The following is a 23,520-nucleotide window of genomic DNA, read 5'->3' as shown; positions in this document are numbered from 1 at the left end:
TGTTCGAATAAGGATGTGGCACGCGAGTGATTCTCTCCAAGTGTCCCACTTGTCTTGTTTTTCCTCTGGAAGAGGAGGTCCCAGCCTGAGATTTCAGAGGAAAGCTCTCTTATGGCCCTTTTACACTAGTACCTACTCAGCCCAACTCGACTCGCCTTGCCCTCGTTTCTTTTAAATACCCAGATCAGAAGTAGGCGGGTTTGTAGCCTTGATCAGACATGGACTGAGAAAGCTCCTGGTTTTTTTTTTTTTTTTTTGATTGATTGATTTGATTTATTTTGCACATGTAAAAAGACAACAATTAAAAGAGGAGATAAGAGAACAAAACAAAACAAAACAAAATACAAAGAATTTCATCCTTTAACACTTAATATCTTAAACGGGACCTATTATGAAAAACAAATTTTCTCTTGCTTTAACATATATAAAGTGGTCTCCCCTCAGCCTGCCAACTCAGAGAAGGAGGAAAGCAACCAAATTCTGCAGTGTCTGTACAGCCGCCCGGATGAGCCGTCCAGTGTGATGTGGATCTACGAGCCAATAAGATTCTGCTCCCGTCGTTAGGGAGCTTCAGCCATTTTTCCGTAGCGGTGTATCGCGTCATTCAGGCAGCCAATCAGCACAGAGCCTCATTATCATAGCCCCGCCCACTCAGAATCCCTCATAGATAATGAGGTTAGAGAATGGGACGATAAAGACATGGCTCAGAGGCTGAATTTCTAATTTATTTAGCAAAAACTATCAAAAGCTTGTTTTTAAGACATTCAAGGCCTGTTTAAAATAGGTATTAGATGCCATAATAGGTCCCCTTTAATTTACATGTGCAAAAAGGAGTAAGAAGAAGTGTAAACTTATTTAATCCTACCCCCATTCACTAATCATTTATTAACAAGTATTTATAATAACTAACTATACTATAATTAAAACTAACTATACTATAATTATAACTAACTATACTATAATTAACTAACCCATAGGAATCTGTGTATAGATACATCTGCAGATACTGTGCACTACAAAAGACACAATTAGCTCTCTCAGCTAATGAGCAGAGTATTCTCTATTAGCACACGCTCGTTCAACCCAAACCCAAGCCTGTTCTTATCAGTACACACTGTCAACTGTTTTGTGTAACATTCAGCTTTAAAACAACCTATGGTCAGCTTTCATCTGCACGTGTTTTTTATTTTCTAATATTTGTGCATATATCACACCAATACCACTTGAATGCCTTTTTAAGTAAATAAGGGGAAGAAATAAGTGAGGCAAAACTAGTTAAAGGAAATGTTCTTTCTTAATTTTCTGCCTACCCTCATTTGCTTTGTGGATGTTTTGACATCGGAGATTCCTTACAAATGTATCTGTAGGAATAATTTAACAATTCTTTTTACTGGATGTTCAAATGTTTGGTTTTCTTCTGTGATACTTGAATAGTATATAGATAGATAGATACTTTGAAGTAATACAGCATCATTTTTCTTTTGGGTAACTGTTCTCGGATATTTAAAAATGCACTTTATTTGAAAATGTAATTAAAAATAAGAGCTTTTGTATTTTGTGTTGTTGTGCAGCGTCAGTGTGACTACTGCATCAAAGCTGTGTTTAATCTGTTTACCTTTGGGCACTTTCCAAATCCTGTGTTGCTGTAGTTTTGGTAATACAGCTATGGGAATTCAATAAAGCTGTAAACATGTCTCTATCAGGAAAAACAACAAAAAAAATAAAATAAAAAAAAGAAGTAGGCGGGGTTGGAGCGAAGCTGCTCTGACGTTTGTAGCCTTGAGCAGACATGGACTGAAACAGCTCCTGTTTTTTTTTTTTGATTGATTGATTTGATTTATTTTGTACATGTAAAAAGACAACAATTAAAAGAGAAGATAAGAGAACAAAACAAAAAAATACAAAGAATTTCATCCTTTAACACTTAATATCTTAATTTACATGTGCAAAAAGGAGTAGGAAGAAGTGTAAACTTATTTAATCCTACCCCCACTCACTAATCATTTATTAACAAGTATTTATAATAACTAACTATACTATAATTACAACTAACTCTACTTTAATTATATTAATATTGGTATATTTTTTCATTCCTCGTGGCCCCATCTAGCTCTCTCTGGATATTTTCCTCAGCAAAAAAAATGAACAAGAAGCCGCGAGTCGCTCTTGAAATGATGTCACATCCTGACTCAGACGTCTGACTCCAACCCCCCGACCAATCGGTGGTCTGTAGTGTGATAATGTCAGATACAGCCGACTCAGCCACTTTGAACCTCGGCAGAATAGTTACAGAAAAGTATCTACTCAACACGTTAGACCTCTAGTGGAGAAGAACCAAACCGAGGCGAGTCGGGCTGAGTAGGTACTAGTGGAAAAGTACCAATAGGAGAGACCTTTCCTGGATGGTAAGTGGTGCCAACAGACCTAAGGGGGTCGAAGATACTGTTCACCGTTTGTGACGGTGTATTTTAATTCCAACAAACTAAAGAACAAGAGATTTTGACCATTTTACTGTTTATTCTTTTCTTAATTGCATTTCATCACACTTGTAGAAAGTTCTTGCACGCACAGATGTTTGTCCTCATATGGAAAACTGCACGACCGTTTTTCTTGCCATCAGGGCTTTTGCCTGCCGCGGGAGTTTCAGTGACTACGTTTACATGCAGTCAAAATTCGGGTTATTGCTAATATTCCGGTTACTGAAACATTCGGAATATTCCGTTTCCATGCGTGAGCAAACAGGGTTATCCCTGTTTACATGGTAATTAATCATTTGGGGTATCTGGATCAAACCAGCGACGCGCAGAGAATGTGATGACGCAATTAGCGTCATTTCTGCTTCTTCTTCCTGTATCCAAATTCAAATCAAATCCTGCTTCGCGCAACTTTTCGCACACCTTCTTGTAAATCTTCTATCCCGGTACTTTCTACCGTCTACAAATGCAGAAATGTTCATATCCTTCATTACATTTATGAAGTGATTAGTCTCCTCCTCACTCCAAAAGTGTGGCCTGGTCTTGCGTTTCGCCGTGTTTAGAAGTACGTCCTGGACTCAAAAGACCAGGGGCCGGATTCACAAAACATTCTTAAGAAAAAAAATCTTCTTAAGTGTCATTTTTTTCTTAAGTTCAGTCTTAAGAAGAAAAAGGAGAAGAAGTCATATTCTCCAAAAAAGTTCTTAAGTATTTTCTCAACTTTCTTCTTAAGAAAAAACTTAAGAATAAATGGTATTCTTGAAATAAAAGTTCTCAAATTTGTTCTTGACTTTTTTCTTAACTTTAAGACAACCTTGACCTGTCTTAAAATGTCTTCTGTGAAAAGGTAAGACTAATATCACCTTTTTCAACACATTTAGCGATGCATCAGTGTAGTGAAGTCTCGCTTCCGGTGCATCGACATAGTATAATGAAATGAATAATAATAATAATAATAATATAATTCTGGGATACTTGGCTGCTACTGCTGTGTGAACGGTCTGCTGGAGCGGCGTACTGAATCCTTCATTTAGTATGCAGTATACAGTACATACTGATGCAGTATGTAGCATGTAGTACTTAGTATGCCATTTCAGATACAGCCATAATTTAAGAAGTTCTTAAGTAGGAAAAATAAGAAATTCGTTAGAAATGACAGTTCTTAACACGGTTCTTAAGAAAATATTAAGGAATTGCACTTAAGAACTTTCTTATGAACTTCTTAATTTTAGATCTTAAGACATTTCTTAAGATAGTTCTTAAGAACATATTGGTGAATCCGGCCCCAGGATTCCTTGCAAACAGAACTGCGCAGAAAACAAATTCATGTTCCGTTTGATGGGGATATTCCGTTTGGCGTTTACATGACCAAATATTCGGGTTTTAAAAAGGAGTAACCCAGGGGTCATATATTCGGGTTTTTAAAAACCCGAATATGAGCAAATTCGGGTTATTCAAAGGGGTTATTGGTGTTTACATGGCCGTGCAAATTCGGGTTAATATTCGGGTTTTAAAAGGGTTATTGATGCATGTAAACGCAGTCAGTGAGTGTGATCAGAGTTGGAGAGGTTCTGCTCCGAGGAAGCTGCATCCAGCCCCAGCAGCGTGCCCAGGTAGGACTGCTCCCGAGGGTCCAGGATCTGATCGGGCCTCACCGGATGGACGATGTTGGCGGGCTGCGGGGTGAGGGTGTACTTCTCCAAGAAGGCCAGGTCCGCCGCCGCCTGGTAGCCGGAGCCCTGCTGCTGCCCGGGAGCCTGCATGCCGACGACGGCGTGAGTCTGGGAAGAGAGAGGCGAGGCCCGGTGGGCGTGCAGGTCGCCCGACGCCGCTCCCGTCACGGGGACGGTCACTATGGTGATGGGTATGCAGACGCCGGTGGGGGGGGAGCTGCTCCGCAGGGATGACTTGTGTTCATCCTGGTATGTCTTTGGGTTTTCTTCAAAAGAAACAGAGACCACTTTGTTCTCGCCGAGGGGCCGTTCACTGAAACGGGCGCTGTGAACATGGTCCACGTGGTACTTGAGCTTGTCTTTTCTTTTAAAGGTGGCGCTGCAATGGGGGCAGTTGAAAGGACGAGCATCTGAGTGAATCACCATGTGCTTGGTTAAGGTCTTCTTAATCCGAAACATTTGATGGCACTCTGGACATCGGTAGGGCTTATCACCTGGAACGCAAGAGTGTTTTCAGACAGTGTTTCATCATGTCAGGGACATTCAAAAAAAATGAGTATTAACCATTCTACTGTTCTGTCCTCATAAGTCTTTGAATTTAATGTACTGAATGCTTTTTTTTCTTACCTGAGTGAGTCCTGAAGTGCATTTCTAAGCTGGACTTTCCTTTAAATTCTTTCTTACAAACCTCACACTGATGAACAGCAGTCTTATACCTAAACATCATGATAAAAACAAAAGAAAAGTACATAAGACAGGGTTCAGACACATTTTAACCAACCATGACTTTTCCATGACTTGGCAGCAAGTTTCCATGATTATACATGACCTCTGAAGATACTAGGCACATCACACGTGAGAACACACAAGACTTTTCTATACGAAATATCTATTGATCAATTTTAAAGGAGCATGAGGCTCCTTTTAAGAAATGAGACTCTCTAGCGCCACCCTTCACCACGACGGCCGTTGGGGGTACTGCAGCCAACAGTGAAGCCGGCACGGGAGAACGGGGAGAACGCACATGCAGCGTCATGTGACGTCACATCCACAGGACAACGGCAACGGAGAGATACACTAGAGGGCTCATTCTTTTGGGTTTGGAACGCTTCATCTGACATTATTACTAGAAAAATTAAAACGTATATGCATTTTTTTTCATAAATCCTGCCTCATGCTCCTTTAAATCTACCTTATAGGCTGTTATTACTAAATGTTATCAAGTGAGAAAAATAAATTCCATGACTTTTCCAAAACTTTTGGGGTGAACTTATGTTTCCAAAACTTTTCCAGGCCTTGAAAATGAAATTTTCAAATTCCATGACTTTTCCAGGTTTTTTCAAAACGTATGAACCGTGATAAGAGCACAGAATGAAAAATCGCTTTCAAAAATCACGCTTTTATGCAGTCATTTTTGTTTCTTCGGTCACTCTGAGTAGCAGTATGACCTCTGACCACATGAGGGCAGCACATCACAATATTGATCATGTGTCAGCAGATGGCATTAAAGGGAATGAATGAAGGGGTTTTACAGATGTGCCGTCCCGTCCCCTCGTCAGTACAAGGTGTCAGTTGCTGCTCTGTGAACAGATCAATAAGCCTCCGAGTGGTCACAAGTGGTTTTGTGGCTTTAAAGCAACAGAAAGGAACCTTTGCCATTCTTAGCTCAGAGGCTCCCACTATAGACGCGGAGCTTAAATCACTTTTACAACACACAGGTAAACGGTGTAAAACTGAAAATAATCTGAAGGGGAAATATCGATGTACTTGGCTCTTCACATCAAGAACAACGTGAATGTGAGAGTAAAATATTAGGATTCTACGATGATCTTGTTTTGCTTTTACTGAAAAAGGGAATAAAAAAAGCCCCTGTGTCGACATCCCATTTTGAGGGAGACAGGAGAACTTCAGAGCTCAAATGATACAGACACTTGAAGATAAACTTCAGGATGTCTGTTGGACGGTCTGAAGAACCGTTGCTACGGAAACAGACGAGGAGGCCAGTTGCACGTCCGAGCTCAAATCAGGATTTAAAAGGCTTCTTGGTTTGGAAACAAGTGTGTGTGGTGCATCATTGGTTGGTTCATTCCTTCATTCACTCACTCACTCACTCATTCATTCATTCACTCCACTGTGTCGAGAGTTTGTTTAAGTGACGTCCAGATCTGTCAGTTTTGATCGGTCAAACGTTGGCAGTATAACCTCTTAATCACCGTCGCTGATGTGATTAAAACACACGTTAGAAGAAAATCTCCACATGTTGCTTTAAGATGCAATCAAACAGAAACGCACTTTCAACTTTCAAGTCATCGTACAACGATGCTGAATTAGCAAAACCATTAACAAACAAAACTTCTGGATTCTTAGTTTACTTGAGACAAGACGCACTTGAATTGCCGTTTACAGTTTCACTGATGACGGTTGTTTGTTAGTTTGAAAGTCTTTTCTGTTTGACTGTGTTTTGTGGAAACAAAACTAAACGTCCAGGTTGATCAGGAAAGTGAAGATTGTCACCATCACGTCACCATAACCATCATCATCACCAACATCATCATCATCATCATAGACATCAGTGGTGTAAAGTAACGAACTACAAGTACTTCGTTATTTTACTTAAGTAAGATTTTTGAGAATTTGTACTTTTATTGATACTTTCATTTTTCTGTACTTTTACTTTTACTTCGTTACATTTTCAAGGAAATAATCGTACTTTTAATCCGCTACATTTAAAATTGGACACGTCGTTACTCGCTACAAATTAAAGAACAGCACAGCGGGGGCTGATTTATGGTTCCGCGTTACACCGGCGCAGAGCTACAGCGTAGGGTACGCGGCGACGCACACCCTACGCCGTAGCATACGGCGTAAGGTGTGCGTCGATTTAACGCGGAACCATGAGGCGGGCGGGAAGGAAGGGGGGCGCGTGAATATACCGAGAAGGAGCCGCAGCTCCCGGGAGAGTTGCGCCGCAGAGGCGGGCCGGAAGGCCGGGGGAACCGCCGTCGCGTCGAGTACCGAGGAGGACTGAAGCCTGAATTATGGTACTGCGTTAAATCGACGCAGAGCCTCGCCGTAGGGTACGTTGGTGTAACGCGGAACCATAAATCAGCCTTGAGCGGCAGCCGACGCGTGTCCATGCGCACCATTCTTTGATTCCACCCCTTCTAAGGTGATTTTGGCATTTAAAAGTTCAAAAGTCTCATCCTTTATCAGCTGGGGTTGCTTAATGTTGTCACTGCATACTACAGGCTGGGGGTGAACCTGTCAGCGGGGCCAATGGGGTACAGCAGCAGTGATGAGCAAAGGGAGAAATTAAAATGGGGTAATGGAAACAAACGCTAAAGGGGTCAGAATAATATCACCATTATTTAGAGTTGTAAGCAAATTCTTGGATTCTTCATTTCTTTGCAATCCTTTTGAAAATAATTTTGTACTTTGAATTTTGTACTTTGTACTTTGTACTTTTTACTTTTGTACTTAAGTACATTTTAACCCATGTACTTGTTGTACTTTATTATATTTAAGTTGAGGTACTTTTATACTTTTACTTAAGTAATTTTCTTAATGGGTACTTTTTACTTTTACTTAAGTAATTTTCAAGCAGAAAATTTGTACTTTTACTTAAGTACAATATTTTTGTACTTTTTCCACCTCTGATAGACATATATACGTAGACGCCCCATCGAGCGCTGCTGCGATACGTCAACGTCGCCGCCATATTGGATGTTCAAGACTGCACTGTAAACTAATACAAGTAAATGGACTTATTTTCATAAAGCGCCTTTCTACAAATACATTTACGTTTTACGCCCCATTTATTCATTCACACACACACTAATATACTTGGGAAACAGTTAGGCACCAAATATAATATATTTAATTTTCTGAGATTCTTAAAAATAAGAACTTTATTAATCCCACATAGGAGTAATTCATGTTATATCAGCTATAGAGAACAAGGTAGTGCCGAAAAACAATATATATCCCCCCTCACAAAAATAAGAAAAATAGAGAAACATATTTTCTCATCAACAAAGCATATTTTACATAAACATATTTTTAATTTTTCAAGTAACAAAATAACATATTTGAACCATTTTTCAGATTTTTATTGTTTTATTGTCTGAAAAATGGTTCAAATGTTATTTTATTTTCTGATAAATGGTTCAAATGTTATTTTATTTTCTGACAAATGGTTCAAATATGTTATTTTGTTATTTGACAAATTTAAAATTTGTTTTGTTGATGAGAAAATATGTTTCTCTATTTTTCTTATGTTTGTGAGGGAGGATATATATTGTTTTTCGGCACTACCTTGTACCACCTTGTATAGCAGCTTGTATAGCTGATATAACATGAATTACTCCTATTAAATATATTATATTTGGTGCCTAACTGTTTCCCAAGTATATTAGTGCGTGTGTGAATGAATAAATGGGGCGTAAAACGTAAATTTCTTTGTAGAAAGGCGCTTTATGAAAATAAGTCAATTTACTTGTATTAGTTTACAGCGCAGTCTTGAACATCCAATAAGGCGGCGACGTTGATGTATCGCAGCAGCGAGCAAGAACACTCGATGTGGCGTCTACGTATATATGTCTATGATCATCATCATCATCATCATCATCATCATCATCATCATCATCATCATCATCATCATCATCATCTTCTTCTTCTTCTTCATCATCACCATCACTATCACATCACCATCATCACCATCACCATCACCGGAGCAAAAGCCACGTACTTCTGCCAGACCTTCTCTCCCAGGTGAACACTTTTGTAGTGGACGGTTAGATGGTCATGGCGCCGGAAGCATTTCCCACACTCTTCGCACTGATGGGCTTTCTCCCCTGTAACAAACACAGACTGCGTTGAAGACTGGGTAAGTTAGGGGGAAGTGCTGCTGACGCGTGCCAGCGTGAGCCGCAGAAACAACTCAGGATCACGACTGTGGCGTCTTTAACACTGACCAGAGTGTATTTTCTGATGTTTGGTCAGGTGGTCGTGGCGGATGAAGGTTTTCCCACACTCGTCACACTCGTAGCGCTTGTCGTCATGGTGAACCCGCAGGTGGAGCCTGTACAAAAAGGATGTTTAGACCTGATTAGTGAGCCTCTGAACGGCTGAAATATTCACCGCAACCTGCGACGGACGCCGACGTCACCTGTAGGAGCTGCTGTGACGGAAACTTTGACCACAAATGCTGCACAGATGAGGCTTCTCTCCGCTGTGGATCCTCAGGTGCTCCCTCAACGTCGTCCTGCCAGGGCAACACACAGGGGGCAACATTTCCTCCGTTTACTCTAACGACTCAAGCGGTGTGATTTTAAACAGACCAAGTGTGGCGAATAAAAGCTAAATAAAACGGTACCTTTCTCTTACTGACTTTCCACAAACAAAGCAGGTCCATTTTCTTTTGCCTCCATGTGTGCACTCTATGTGTCTCTTTTTGTTTCCCGTGTCATTAAACTGACGGCCGCAGATCTCACATGGAAACGGACCTGCGAACGAAACAAAACTAAATCTCTGAACAAGGTTAAATGCAGAATCTCTAAATGCTTTAGAAGCTGTAAGACGTATGGCCATAAAATCATCTTAAGCCTTGAACATTTGTCATTTATCGTCACTTGGAAAATAGAATCTTTTTGTTTTACAGCTCAGTTTTAAAGTTGTGACAAAGATCTACTCTTTTTCATGAACTATTTCCCACCTAAGTGATGCTTTTCTTGATGCTTGAGCCTGGCGAACCTGGACCTGAAGTATTCGTCGCAGAAGGAGCACTTGAACGGGCGGTCCTGCGTGTGCAGGATCATGTGCTCCTGCAGGTGAGGCCTGCGGCTGAACATCTTTGAGCAAATCTGCTTCAGAAAATTACACAATTAGTGACGGTCAAGACTTTAAAATATAGTGGGTGCTGGGGGGGCTTGATTCAGGATTGTTTAACAAATTAAAAGGTATATATCCATTTAATACATTTATATCCAACGATTGCAACAAACAAAAAAGTAAAATAGACAGAGAACACCAAATGCGTTGAGACGTGCAAGAACAGTTAGATAAAAGAGTTTTAGAACAGAAGTTATTGCTTACAGCACATTTCCAGCCTTCGCTCTTCCTCTTCCTCTTGGTAAAAAACTCCTGAGTGTGATCCGGATGAAACCTGGAAGGTAAAGAGGGGTGGGGACGGGGTTGGGGGTTAATCCTCCAGCAGCAGATCCACCCACACGCTCACAAAACATATCAGGAGAGAATCAACAACCAGTGACACTGACAAAAAATGATGTATTTTATCTAAAAAAAAAAAAAAAGTCAAAGCGATCATTTACAACAGGGGTGCCCAATCCTGGTCCTCGAGAGCTCCTATCCAGCATGTTTTAGATGTTTCCCTGCTTCCTCACACCTGATTCTAATTAGTGGTCATCATTAGCTTGTCATAAAGGTCTGGACAGTTCTGTTGTTGAAACAGCTACTTTTATCACGGTGTGCTTCAACAGGGAAACATCTAAAACATGCTGGATAGGGGCTCTCGAGGACCAGGATTGGGCACCCCTGATTTACAACATAACCGACACTGTTTAAATCATTTTCTGCCTCCGGGGAATTTCATCCAACAACTGCAATCCTGAGGTGTGAAATTAGAGTTCTTATTACAGACGTCATATCAGACGACTGGAAGTGAAAATTGGTTTGACAGCTTTCAACAGAGCACCATGATTTTATATATATATATATATATATATATATATATATATATATATATATATATATATATATATATATATACATACACTTTACTACTACTATATATATACACGTATAAGGTACTGTACTATTAAATGTATTCTTATATAATATATATGTTACGGTCAATGTAGAAAAGCGGCTATTTTGCAAAATAGCCGGCTAATATGCAAAATAACCGTCAGGGCGGCTAATGTAGAAAAACGGCAGTAGCCGGTTAATGCTGTGGACACTTTTTCGGGGAGTGTAACGTTATTCTTCTTCAACAGCCATAAACAGCCTTGTCAACAACAAGCATGTGCAGCATATCGGCTTCTTCCATTGGCTGCTACGCACCAACTGGACTGATTGGCGACTGTAAGTGACTGGTTTGAAGCGCGAATTTCATCCATTCAACTGAACCATAGGCTATTCTGTAGTAACTGGACTCTATCTACCACATGAATTACGTTTGCTTAGTTTGTTTTGGTTTCATCAATTTGTGCAAATGGAGGAGGAGGAGAGACCTCATCTCATCATGCGCTTCGGGTTTGCACGATTCGGGTTTGCGCGATCCAGGTTTAGGAGCTTCACCTTCCATGAGAGAGACGCAACAACTGTTTGTCTGTTTTGGAGGTGCAAAGAGAAGAATAGATCTTTCCTCACAAAGACTGTCACACTGGATATTTGTGAGTACATTTCCCAGACCTACAAGGCTGGTAGAGGTGAGTTCACTCCACTGAGCTTTGCCACCTCGGTGGCGCTCTATTCTGGGCTGCCAATGACGTGATCCGTAGTTTGCATTATTCGTTTTGGAATACTCAAGTTAGGAATATACTGCATGGGATTTGGACTCAGAATAATTGCTATAATTGCCACGGCATGCCACGAGACCGGAGCATCGAGACTGGAGAGATGATTAAAAATGTGATGTACGCGCACCATGAGCTTAAAAATGTATGTACTTTGCAAAATAGACGTTTTTCTACATTAACCGCCCTGACGGTTATTTTGCACATTAGCCGGCTATTTTGCAAAATAGCTGTTTTTCTACATTAACCGTAAAATATATATATATACTTTATTACTACTATATATATATATATACACGTATAAGGTACTATTAAATGGATTATTATAATATATATATATATATATATATATATATATATATATATATATATAGATAAGAAAAAAAAGATCTTCTTTCAATTAATAGTGTTTATATATCTATATAATAAAAAAAGAACAGGTTGTCCGTACCAAGGCTTAAAATTAAGTGAATACAGCATGAGATCATCACCAACACTAACTAATACTAACAAAACATATGAACTGAGTGATAAGTGAAACGATCTGTGGGCGTTAACTCGGGCAGATCATCTCAGCATGCCTCATTCCAGCTTCGTCATCTCGTTCTTAGACCCAGAGAAGGACTAAAAGCTTCTAATGGCTCACGTATGTGGATCCCGCCTCCCCTCCCTCGTCCACCTGTGGCCGCCGGTCTGCATGGACGGGCGGGGTTAGGCTTAATGACGCTTGAACTCAAGCTTTTCATGACTAACGAGTGTGAAGTTTTCCCTAAGCGTGTCTTCTGTGTAGGCGTAAATGTGTGACCTGTGCTCTTAGCTGCGTCCGGCTCCACCCCCTTACAACAGCCTCCTCAGCGTAAAGTTGATGAGTGTAGCTCCATCTCACCTCCGGACGTGCTTGGCCAGAGTTTTCTTGCTCGCGTGGAGCTTGTTGCAGAAGGGACATTTGTGCTCCTTCTTCTGGAAGGGAGCGTCGCTGCTGTGCTTCTTCTTGTGCACGGTCAGGTTGGACTTGGTGGAGTAGCACTGGAGGCAGACGTCACACTGGAACGGCTTCTCTCCTGTGTGCACTCTCGTGTGACTCTCATATTTCCCTGTAAGCAAAAGCAGCAAAAACAAGGGTTAAGTGATGCAGTCAGAAGCCCTTCTGATCCAATACGATCAATGAAGTTGATAAACCTGACACCTCTACAGCCGTGACCACAGTTTAGTCACTAGGGCTGGAGATCCATTCAAATGTCAAGAATCGATTCAATTCCGATTTTTAAGATTCAGAATCGATTATTAGGATTTTTTTCGATCCGATTCGATTCCGATATTGATTTGGGTTAGTGTTATTACAACTGTTTTTTGAGCTGTTGCATGAATTTTCTGACTGTAGTTATGCAACATATTAATACTAGTATTATATTGAGATTAAAAGCAAGTATTGCAGCTAATGATGCTGTAAGGACCAATCAGCTCCCAGAATGCTGATAGAACTGCTTTCAGAAACATCATGTGGGTCAGAATTATCAAACAGATCCAGGGAGGAAACAGAGATAGGGCCCTATGAAATCAGTTTAATTTTTTCCTCATTTATGAGAATTTGGTTTTTAGCATTTTATGCAAAAGTAACCCCAAGATGGTACGTAAAGCAAATAAATATAGACAATTTATGCAATTACAACTGAAAACTTTAATGTTTTCATACCTTTAAACATATTTAAAGGCAAAAACATGGTTATGCTCGTGTCCGACAAAACATTCCTTTTTTGGGCATAAACAAAAAACTACCAAAATTTGTAAAGTAATGATGATTTTTTAAATCGATCTTTAGACATATGAATCGATTTAGAATCGGAAAATCGATCTTTTCAACACAGGCCTATTAATCACACCCTAAAAGTTCTTTAAGAAAAGGATTAAATCCTGCTGAAGATCAAAAACCAGCGCTGGATTCCTGTGAATGTGGGGAAAAGTGGAAAATCTGCTCATTTTTAGAAAGCACAGACACCCCGTCCTCCCGGCTGAAGGGGAGAGGAACCCTGGTTTGTTCTCAGCGCTCCTGTGGGGTTGTCAGGGTTTGTGGGCGCCAAACACCCCTGGAGAGACGTTAGCTTTCAGCAAAGGCCTCCTTCAATTGTTTTAGTACCTTAAATATTCTTTAAAATGAGAACCAAAGTCTGGTTTGAGTTGAGCTATGAATGATGCTGTTTTCTCAAAAAACTGAAGATAGCTGCTTCCGTTCTTGCTCTACTTTTAACATCATTTAGATGTTTACGTGTGTGTTGCTTTCACGTGCACGACAGTGGTGATGTGCGTTGGTCAAAGCTGGGAGGCTCTGTTCTTTTCTTTTGTTATTGTGCTTTTTAGTTATATGAAGCACTTTGTGCTGCTCCAGTTGTAGAAAAGTGCTTTACCAATAAAGTTTAACTGATTGATCGATTTACTTTTCTTGTGGGTTTTTCTTTTCTTTTGCATGGCAGTTACAGTACCAAGTAATTACCAAGTAATTTGCCCTCGTCTGTATGCCGATTGTCAGAGGTGTCAAGTAACGAAGTACAAATACCTCGTTACCTTACTTAAGTAGAAATTTTGGTTATCTATACTTCACTGGAGTAATTATTTTTCAGATTACTTTTTACTTTTACTCCTTACATTTTAAAAACAGCCTTGTTACTCTATTTCATTTCGGCCTTTAAATAAAAACTATCCAGTTAAATTGCTCCATCCGGATAGAGTGAATTTGGTTGTGGTTGTTTCAGATGTTCTTGTCCAGTTTTGTTCTTACATCCGTTCCCTCAGATTCCTGCAACTAAACTTGGATGTACATTCCAATAAAGGTTAGGATAAATGATAACATGCCTCTGAAGTTTGACTTTTTGCACCATTACAATACTTATAGGCAATTATTCATCATTTCTCCTGCTCTCTGAAACACATGTTAATGCTCAATAGTACACATATATGCTTCTTTAATATATTTGCATTATACTAAGATGCATTCATTTTCAATGGCTTTTTCCCCCTTACATTACTTTTACTTTTATACTTTAAGTAGTTTTTAAACCAGTACTTTTATACTTTTACTTGAGTAAAAAACTTGAGTTGATACTTCAACTTCTACAGGAGTATTTATAAACTCTAGTATCTATACTTCTACCTGAGTAATGAATGTGAATACTGAAGACACCTCTGCCGATTGTGCTTCAGGCTGAAGGACGCCTGCTGGATTTATAACAGTGTTGTGAATAAAAATCTAACTTCATGGTCTTCACCTGCACGATCAAACGTCTTGTCACATTTGGGACACTTGAGGATCCTTTTGCTGGCGGCTTGGATGATGATGGGGGCCAGGCCCTCAGGAAACACCATCACACTCTGGTTGGACCTCCCGGCTGCTGGGACTCCTCCAGACTGCTCTTCCGTCCCGTCTCCATAGGAACTGCCCTCACCTCCGCTCCTCTCCGCCCCGCCGGCCTCACCACCTCTCTGTTGGGCAGCACCGCCCGTGTTCGTGTCCATTCGCTCGTCATCCTCCCCATCCTCGTCCATGATGTCGTCCTTCTGATCTGGTTTAGGGATCTCACTTACGTCCACTTTGAGGGTTTGGTTTTCTGCAGCATCGTCTCCGGCTCCCTCAGCCTCGTTCCTGGAGGTTATATGTTTCTCCAGAGGGGCCGTGACGGAGTGCTGTACATCATCCCTTTTATATTTGGTAGGTGTTCTCCTCCTACGAGCTGATCTCCGCGTGTTTGCCCCCGTTTGACCTGCCATCTTCACATCTTCAGGGGAGGCCTCCTGATGTCCCTTAGTGCTCTCAGCAACGCTGTCCTGCTGCGATATTTCAAAGCCAAACTGACGGTTGAACAGTGTTTGTTTATACTCAGATGGGCATTGCATGTCCGGATCAGTCCCTGCCACGTCAGTGGAGGTTCCCTCCACCTGGGAAGACTCTCTCAGCTCAGCCTGGGCATGGATTACATCAGCAGGGTCGCAAACCTCTTCCTCATATACCAGCTTTAATATATCCATCATATCCAGGAATCGAGCTGCTTCAGCGAGAGCTGGGAGGTCCGTATCTGCAACGAGACACTCTGCAGTGTACAAAAAGCCCAGAAGGTGCTGGAAAACTGAATCCTCCACATGGTCTAGAGTCACGTGTGTTGTTGGAGCGGAGCTCTTGGACAGTTCTGCGTGGAAGTAGCTGCTGCCGTGAGCCAGCACCACCTTGTGGGCGCTGTAGACCTTCCTGCCCACGGACACTGTCACGTCACAGAACGTCTGGCGGGTCCGATCCTCGTTCAGAAACCGGAGGAGGCTCTGGCTGTGCTGCGGCAGAGTCAGGCGGCGGGTTTTTGAGGGCGGCTCTTGGACAGGTTTGGAGTTCGCCGGCAGACTGAAGCCCGGTGCAGTGGACGGGTCTGTGGGACAGACACTGCTGGAACCGACCAGCTTCCCACGCTTGGGACGCAACATTGTAGTCGCCTTTCTTGTCATTGGGCTGTTGATTGGGCTACCATGTTCAGTTCCTGAAAAGCAGAGTAAAAACAGTGAGAATGAATACATGTGCTAACCCATGTGAAAATGGGCATATAAATATATACATATATACATATATATACACATATATATATATATATATATATATATATATATATATATATATATATATATATATATATATATATATATATATATATATATATATATATATATATATATATATATATATATATATATGCAGTACTCGAGTTGTAAAAAAACAATCAGGGGGGGTGGTGGATTTTATCATATGGGGACAGATAATTTGTGCTGATTATAATATAATATATTACAAATAATAGCAGTGACCAAAACAGCTGCAGAAATACTGCAGGAATGACATAGCAGCAGTAAAATGCAGCCTTCTGTAAGCTTTAAATATCCACTGGGCTTACATCAAATACATCAAAACACAACAATGAAAAACAGTTTTCTGAACTTATCAATATGACTCTGTCCTTCACAGGATAAGTAAAATGGATCACTGCAAAAACTCAAAATCTTAACAAGAATATTTGTCTTATTTCTAGTTAAAATGTCTCATTTTAGTAAAAAAAATCTCATTACACTTAAAACAAGACTCATCACTGGAAAAAACAACAATTTTCACCTGTTTCAAGTAGATTTTCACTTGAAATAAGTAGAAAAATCCCACTGACAGATTTTCCTACTTATTTCAAGTGAAAATTTACTTGAAACGGGTGAAAATAAGTTATTTTTCTGGTGATGACTCTAAATGTGGAAATAGCAGTAAAACCACATTCATTGATGAAATGACATAAGGGATGGAAAGGAGGGATGATTTGGACCGTTTTTATTTCAACTCCAGTACTAATATATATATATATATATATATATATATATATATATATATATATATATATATATATATATATATATTTTATGGTCAGCATTTTTGTAAATTGCTTTCTGCTCAAGTAATGGCTCACGTCACTCCACAAGTACAGTTTAAAAGTGCAATAACCTTCTCTCTCTCAATGCATCACTGGTATATTTGTCTCTTTGCACATGTATATTTTATTTGTTTAGTACTTCTTTTGTACATTGCCTTTTTTTTAATATTGCTCTTTTTATTTACTTAGCTATTTATTGGTTATTTTTTTAGAATATACTTTTTTATACCTTTTCGTACTTTTCTGTATATTTTGTAAAAATTGTAGAGCGTGTGTATGTTTGCTGCTGCACAAGTGAATTTCCCCTCTGGGGGATCAATAAAGTTTATTCTATTCTATTCTATATATATATGCAGCCTGAAATTTTAATCAAATGTCTGTGACATGCATGGCTTAAAATACCACTTACATAGAGTACAACAATGCAATTACACATGTGTTCTCATCAGCAGCCCCCTCTCTTCTAATCTGTATAAAAGCTTAGCCGTGTTCACGTTTAATGTACATCCAATACAATATGAAGTGAGATACTAATTGGAATAATGGATCATTTTACTCGGGTCTCTGACGTCACAGTACCCTACAAATGTGAACAGCTCATTAAATATCACAAATCTGTCCCATATTAAGAGGCAGAGTTTTTGTGTTCATGTCAGATTTTTGGTTTTCTAGAGATTTCAGACATCCACATAGGCTATATGCCTTCAAGCCAAGATAACTTCCTTTTTGGACTCTTAAAGCACGATGTTATTTATAAAACGAAGCTAATATTATTGCAAGTTGTTGTGGGAAATTGTAAATGTCAAGGATGTGCATTAAAAACATTTGCAATGACGATCTTTTGTGGTCGTTTGATGCACTCCTGCATCTGTTGTAACGCTGGAAATAGTCTATTAGCGCTGCATTCTGCAGGTATGACAGAGGTAACACGCCTCATCGTGATCATTGACAGTAAGACAGTTGCATTTGTAAATCGTGTCCCACCTCAAGGACCCCTACGGGCGGGGCCCCCACCGAGGAGAGTGTTGACAAACGACCTTTTACATTCCCTCTGAAACGCACAAACTATCTAACAACATGTGTCCAAAGGATCCTTACCTATGACACACGTGAGGTGCTTGTAGAGTGATTTTTCCCCCCCGGGTGATAAGACAAAGTAAGAAAATAGACAGAGGAATACAAATTTCCTGATGTCTGTAACGCCCATACAGCCACCAGAAACGTTTTACACCCCGAAACAAGCCGCTCGCTGATTGGCTGATGCAGCTACAGCGGCGCTCATGTTGTGTGACGTAATCATATGCAAAAGAATAATAAAATAAAAAACAATTTAAGAAATATAGCCTAACCAGCATATAAGTTAACGAATGATGTTTCTGTAGGAAACATTTTCATTCAGAAATGAAATGCAAAAAACTTAACTAAACGTGAAGGATGTGACGTATTCGAAAACATCTAAGCGTTAATTGCGAGAGGGCATTATGGGTAATGTAGTCAGATTAGTTCATTCCCAAGTATTTTTCAATTCACTTAGATGTTTAATGTACAAATTATAATATAGGAATTTAAAAATCTATATCCATTGACTGCAAATTGTGTTGTTACTTATCAAACTATTGTAAATTATATTAATGCAGTTTGCTATATTAATCTAACACCGAGAGACGTAAATGTATGCTTCAGGTACAGACTGTTAATCGAAGTTATTGAGCGCAGAACTTCTTTCAGTGTTAAAATAATTCTGAAATGTATAACTGTAGAGACTCTAAAATGAATTAATGCAAATAAAACAATAAAAAATGCATTCAAAATAAAAAATAAAAAAACAAGCCCCCTCATTATTACTTTACATCGATTAGTCACTCGTGGTTTTATTGTGGATTTATCCCTACGGTGGTATTCCTCATTCAGACGCTAGAGGGCGGTCGTCGAGCTGGTAGTAAACACAGATTGTAACAAAACAAACAAACAAAAAAAGAAAAGGGCAACGTACTTAAGGTACAAGCCTTTCTGAAATGTAAAAATACAACCAGCAGAATCTCATTCAAATCAACTTGTGTGCCTCCTCTTCTGTACCACACTGAAACTACTGACCTGTCATCCTTCAAATCCATTATTCCTTCAGTTAAAACTGTTGACATTTCTTGAATTAGTGGACCACAGAATTCTGCAAATTATGTGGAAAGCTCATAAAAAAATGTGCCAATCAATACAAAAAACATTTGAAAAAAAGAGAAAATAAGTATAACTTAAAAGGAACAGAGATCTTTAAAAAACCAAAGTTCAGGACAAAATTAATGGAACGTTGTGTTTCTGTAAAAGGTATCAGTTTATGGAACAATCTGGATACAGAAGCCAAAGAATGCAAATCAAACATTACATTTAAAAGAATAATAAAAGCTAGTTTGATGAAGAAATATCATGATAATTGTTAAGTTAGGTGGGTTTTCTTTTTTCTCTCACTCTTTTTAGCATCATTGTCATATTTTTTTTCTTTGAATCAAAAAAGAATATCTGTGTTTGACGACAGCTATTTTGTGTTATTTTAGAACTTTTGTTTTAGTTTTGGTTTAGTTTTTTTGTTGTTGTTTTTTATTACGTTTATTGGAAAGTGTTTTTTTAAATTGCGTAATTTGTTTTTGTTTTTTTTATTATTAGGCTACATTAATTGAAATTTGGTTTCTTAGGAAAAAGGGACACATGAAATAAGCTTAGTCTTCTTTCTGTTCCCTTTCATTTAAGGAAAGGGATTTGTTGTAATTATATTGAACTGTATTGTTTTTTCTTTCAATGAATGAAATAAATAATAAATTAATGAATTAAAAAACCAGCAGCCTTCCGCTTGGTCGTCATTAATACTTGTCATATAGTTATTTATTCAGAATAATATCATGAGTTGCACCTTATGTACAGTTTCTAAATAAAATTCCTGCAGATTCTGTACTTTTTAAGACTGCTATGGATACTTAAAATAGTTACCTTGTACCTCCACACCATCAAGACAGCATGCTGGGATCCTGCATAACGACGTGATCTTCTGGCTGCTCTGCTGTCAACAGGAAGACAGCTGTGTAAGTCATGACTCTGCAGATGATCAGTGGCTGCTCCTTGACTCCTCTGGAGGCGTCTCCAGCTCCAGGACCAGGACCAGCTTAATACATCCCATAACACATCCACGACATGATTGCCATTCTACCCTCTGGATGGGGTTACAAGAATGTAAAACTGACAAAACATTATTAATTTCCTCAGGGCGTCAGAGCTTTAACCCTCCTGTTGTCCACGGATCACAATGACCCTCCACTGTGTTAAACCCCCCGAAAAAATATTTTAAATGATATTTTTTTAACTTGAAATTTACCTTCCCCAGTTCGGGCAAATAAGAGGAAGAGGTGTCAGTTCTACCCTCAAAAGAAGGACTATACTGTGTGCTGCAGGTGAAATAAATATATCTGCAAAGGCTGTACACTTCCATACTGGCCTATACAGGACTGTCTCAGAAAATTAGAATATTGTGATAAAGTTCTTTATTTTCTGTAATGCAATTAAAAAAACAAAAATGTCATACATTCTGGATTCATTACAAATCAACTGAAATATTGCAAGCCTTTTATTATTTTAATATTGCTGATTATGGCTTACAGTTTAAGATTAAGATTCCCAGAATATTCTAATTTTTTGAGATAGAATATTTGAGTTTTCTTAAACTGTAAGCCATGATCACCAATATTAAAATAATAAAAGGCTTGCAATATTTCAGTTGATTTTTAATGAATCCAGAATGTATGACATTTTTGCATTACAGAAAATAAAGGACTTTGTCCCAATATTCTAATTTTCTGAGACAGTCCTGTATGTGCTAATTAGTTGAATGGGATATGTTATATTTCATGTTTTTGTACTGTACATTACCTAAAATTGTTCACTGGAGAAAAAAAAGAAACCGAGTAATTGGGATGAATTACAATGCATTCAAAACTCCTTTTTGCATATTTTTTTATTTACCTATAGAAATACAAATAAAGAGGGAAAACTTAAGCATTCACACATTTTGTGATGAATGACAAGTTGTTTCTTCAAGATGAAATTTGGTGTTTAAATTCAACTCAGGTGCTTATAATAGGGGTTTACTGAAGACCGGTCATTTTGACCCAGAGGACACAGGGTGTATTCAGAAAATGAGGACAATAGAAGGGATAAATGTTGCAAATTAAGTCTGCAACAACAACTAAACATGAGCAGTTATGTACATTATGGAAAGTTACCAATGCAAAAGTTTTAATATATCATTTTACTTATGCTTTAGTGTGATATTTGTGTCTAAAACTACATGCATGTCACAACCTGCTTATTAAACCACACAATATGTACTCCCTATGTAATTATACAGTATACCTGATGTGCCTCATGCTGGTCCAGGGGTCCATGTTAGCACATAGTGAATGTTTTGAAAGCAGCATAATATACTGCAAGTGTCAACTGATTTGACCAAAATGTTGCAAAAAGTGTTCAATATGTGAGTAGTCTGTTGTATGCAAGAAATGCCCAGGTTGTTTGTCACATCCTGGACAGTTTCCAGTGTTCACCAGACATTATACAGTATATCCCATAATGCAATGTCTGCAGCAGCAGAAGAAGACCTGTGGACGGCGTGACAGAAATAATTGTTGACTCACCAAAACCTTTGACCACCAACTTAGTTGCAGCCTTCCTGCAAATGCACAATCTCAGAACTTATTAATACAATTAATACATTATGTACTATACTATAATTATTCATAACTTTATTTGCAGTGATATATCAAGGGGTTTTAGTTAGTATTTTGTGGTACCTCTATGTGTACTTGTTTCAAGTATAATGACATTTTTACTTTTTTTATTTTCTTTTTGTTTGGAATCACATTTAAACAATACATCTTTATCAAATACTTACTTGTTTCAACACAGTGCTCCAATTAGTTTTTTCCATTCACAAAACATGTTATAACAGAACACATGAACATGGGGTGTTTTCTTTCTGCAAATTTCCCCTCTGTGGGACTATTAAAGGTTTATCTTATCTCTTATCTTATCTAGTATAGTAATACAAGAAAATAGATACTTAAACAAATCGTGTTTAAAAGAGGTAAAAGAAAAGAAAATTTTAAAAAAGCAAGGTGTTTCAGGGAAATATACATTTTCCTTTGCTCCCAGATGTCTTTGAATTTAGATTGCTGCAGCATCATTGAGAAAGTAATTATTACAATAACATAAAACATAAAAATAACATTTTTCATTTCTAAAGTATCATCTGCAGCTGATTGTGGTCCAGTTATTTTGGCTCCCATGTGGGATCAGGGGCCCCAATTACCTGCAATAATACTGTACAACAGTGTCTCCCAACCTGGGGTCCGGGCCCCCCCTGGGGCGCGCCTGAGATCTCTGGGGGGGGGCGCGAAACTTTGTCTGCTTTGAGGATATGCAGTTGTAAAAACTATATTTGCGCATGTTAAAGGAGCATGAGGCAGGATTGAGGCAGGATTTATGAAAAAAATTTGTATACGTTTTAAGTTTTCCAGTAATAATGTCAGATGAAGCGTTCCAAACCAGAAAGAATGATTCCTCTAGTGTATCTCTCCATTGCCTTGAACAGGCTGTGTGCTGCAAAATGTGCTGCAATTCGGGGGCCGAATTTCCCGCGCTGTCCTGCGGATGTGACGTCACATGACGCTGCATGCACGTTCTCCCCGTTCTCCCGTGCCGGCTTCACTGTTGGCTACAGTACCCCCAACGGCCGTCGTGGTGAAGGGTGGCGCTAGAGAGTCTCATTTCTTAAAAGGAGCCTCAAGCTCCTTTAAATAAATTAAATAAAAATAACACACCTAATGGAATACTGTAATCCAAGTCTGTATAAACCCACGTAGTATTTTAAAATGGCCAAAATATATTTCTAAGTTATTTAGCAGGATAAAAACATAATAACTTATTATTATATCATTATTCAACATTTAATCATACTACTACTCCGACAGGTTGTTAAAGGAAAAATGTTAAAAATGTTTGCGCTCATTTTAAAAGAGACATTTTTCAGAAAATATTTTATGTCCTTGCAATTATTTTCTGTGCGTATTTTATACATTGGTGACACAAAATGAAGGTGAGAAAGACAAAGTCATATGTATACAGGGTAAACCAAAGAGAAATGTATCACAAAAACATAATTAATGTTCATTTTTTTAATTAAAGACTATTTTGGTGCTAGTACGTACGGGTCGGGGGGCCCGGCTGGTCTTAGACACAAGTAGGGGGGCTCCAAGGAAAAAAGGTTGGGAACCACTGCTGTACAACATTGTGAACCTTGGCCTAAAATTGTGACCACTTAAGGAGCACGCAACACTTTTAAAACAGCTCTAACAGT

The 23,520-nt window shown here is 38.9% G+C and overlaps 1 protein-coding gene across 1 annotated transcript; it reads right to left on the bottom strand.

Annotated features, from left to right (window-relative positions):
• Window positions 1-1,956: 1,956 nt before the first annotated feature.
• On the bottom strand, window positions 1,957-18,345 carry zbtb41 (zinc finger and BTB domain containing 41). The gene is made up of 11 exons (XM_061732900.1): window positions 18,222-18,345; window positions 14,943-16,196; window positions 12,569-12,776; window positions 10,241-10,310; window positions 9,861-10,008; window positions 9,522-9,651; window positions 9,315-9,410; window positions 9,121-9,227; window positions 8,895-9,000; window positions 4,775-4,863; window positions 1,957-4,641 (listed from the first exon to the last, which is right to left on the bottom strand). Exons 1-11 carry the CDS (start codon window positions 18,328-18,330, stop codon window positions 4,016-4,018), a joined length of 2,943 nt encoding a protein of 980 aa, XP_061588884.1. The 5' UTR covers window positions 18,331-18,345; the 3' UTR covers window positions 1,957-4,015.
• Between the last annotated feature and the right edge of the window lie 5,175 nt (window positions 18,346-23,520).

The sequence above is a fragment of the Cololabis saira genome, chromosome 10, assembly GCF_033807715.1.
Source record: "Cololabis saira isolate AMF1-May2022 chromosome 10, fColSai1.1, whole genome shotgun sequence".
Classification (NCBI taxonomy): domain Eukaryota; kingdom Metazoa; phylum Chordata; class Actinopteri; order Beloniformes; family Belonidae; genus Cololabis; species Cololabis saira.
The sequence above is the reverse complement of the archived record's forward strand: the minus strand, read 5'-3'. Positions and strand labels throughout refer to the sequence as shown.

Bases quoted from the DNA above. Each gene is read 5' to 3' on its own strand.
- zbtb41 (XM_061732900.1), bottom strand. From the start codon at position 18,330: ATGGGCGTTACAGACATCAGGAAATTTGTATTCCTCTGTCTATTTTCT. The intron at 9,411-9,521 runs GTACCGTTTTAT...TTGCCCTGGCAG, and splicing joins GGAAAGTCAGTAAGAGAAAG to GACGACGTTGAGGGAGCACC. The intron at 4,864-8,894 runs GTACGTGGCTTT...CATGATGTTTAG, and splicing joins GGAGAGAAGGTCTGGCAGAA to GTATAAGACTGCTGTTCATC.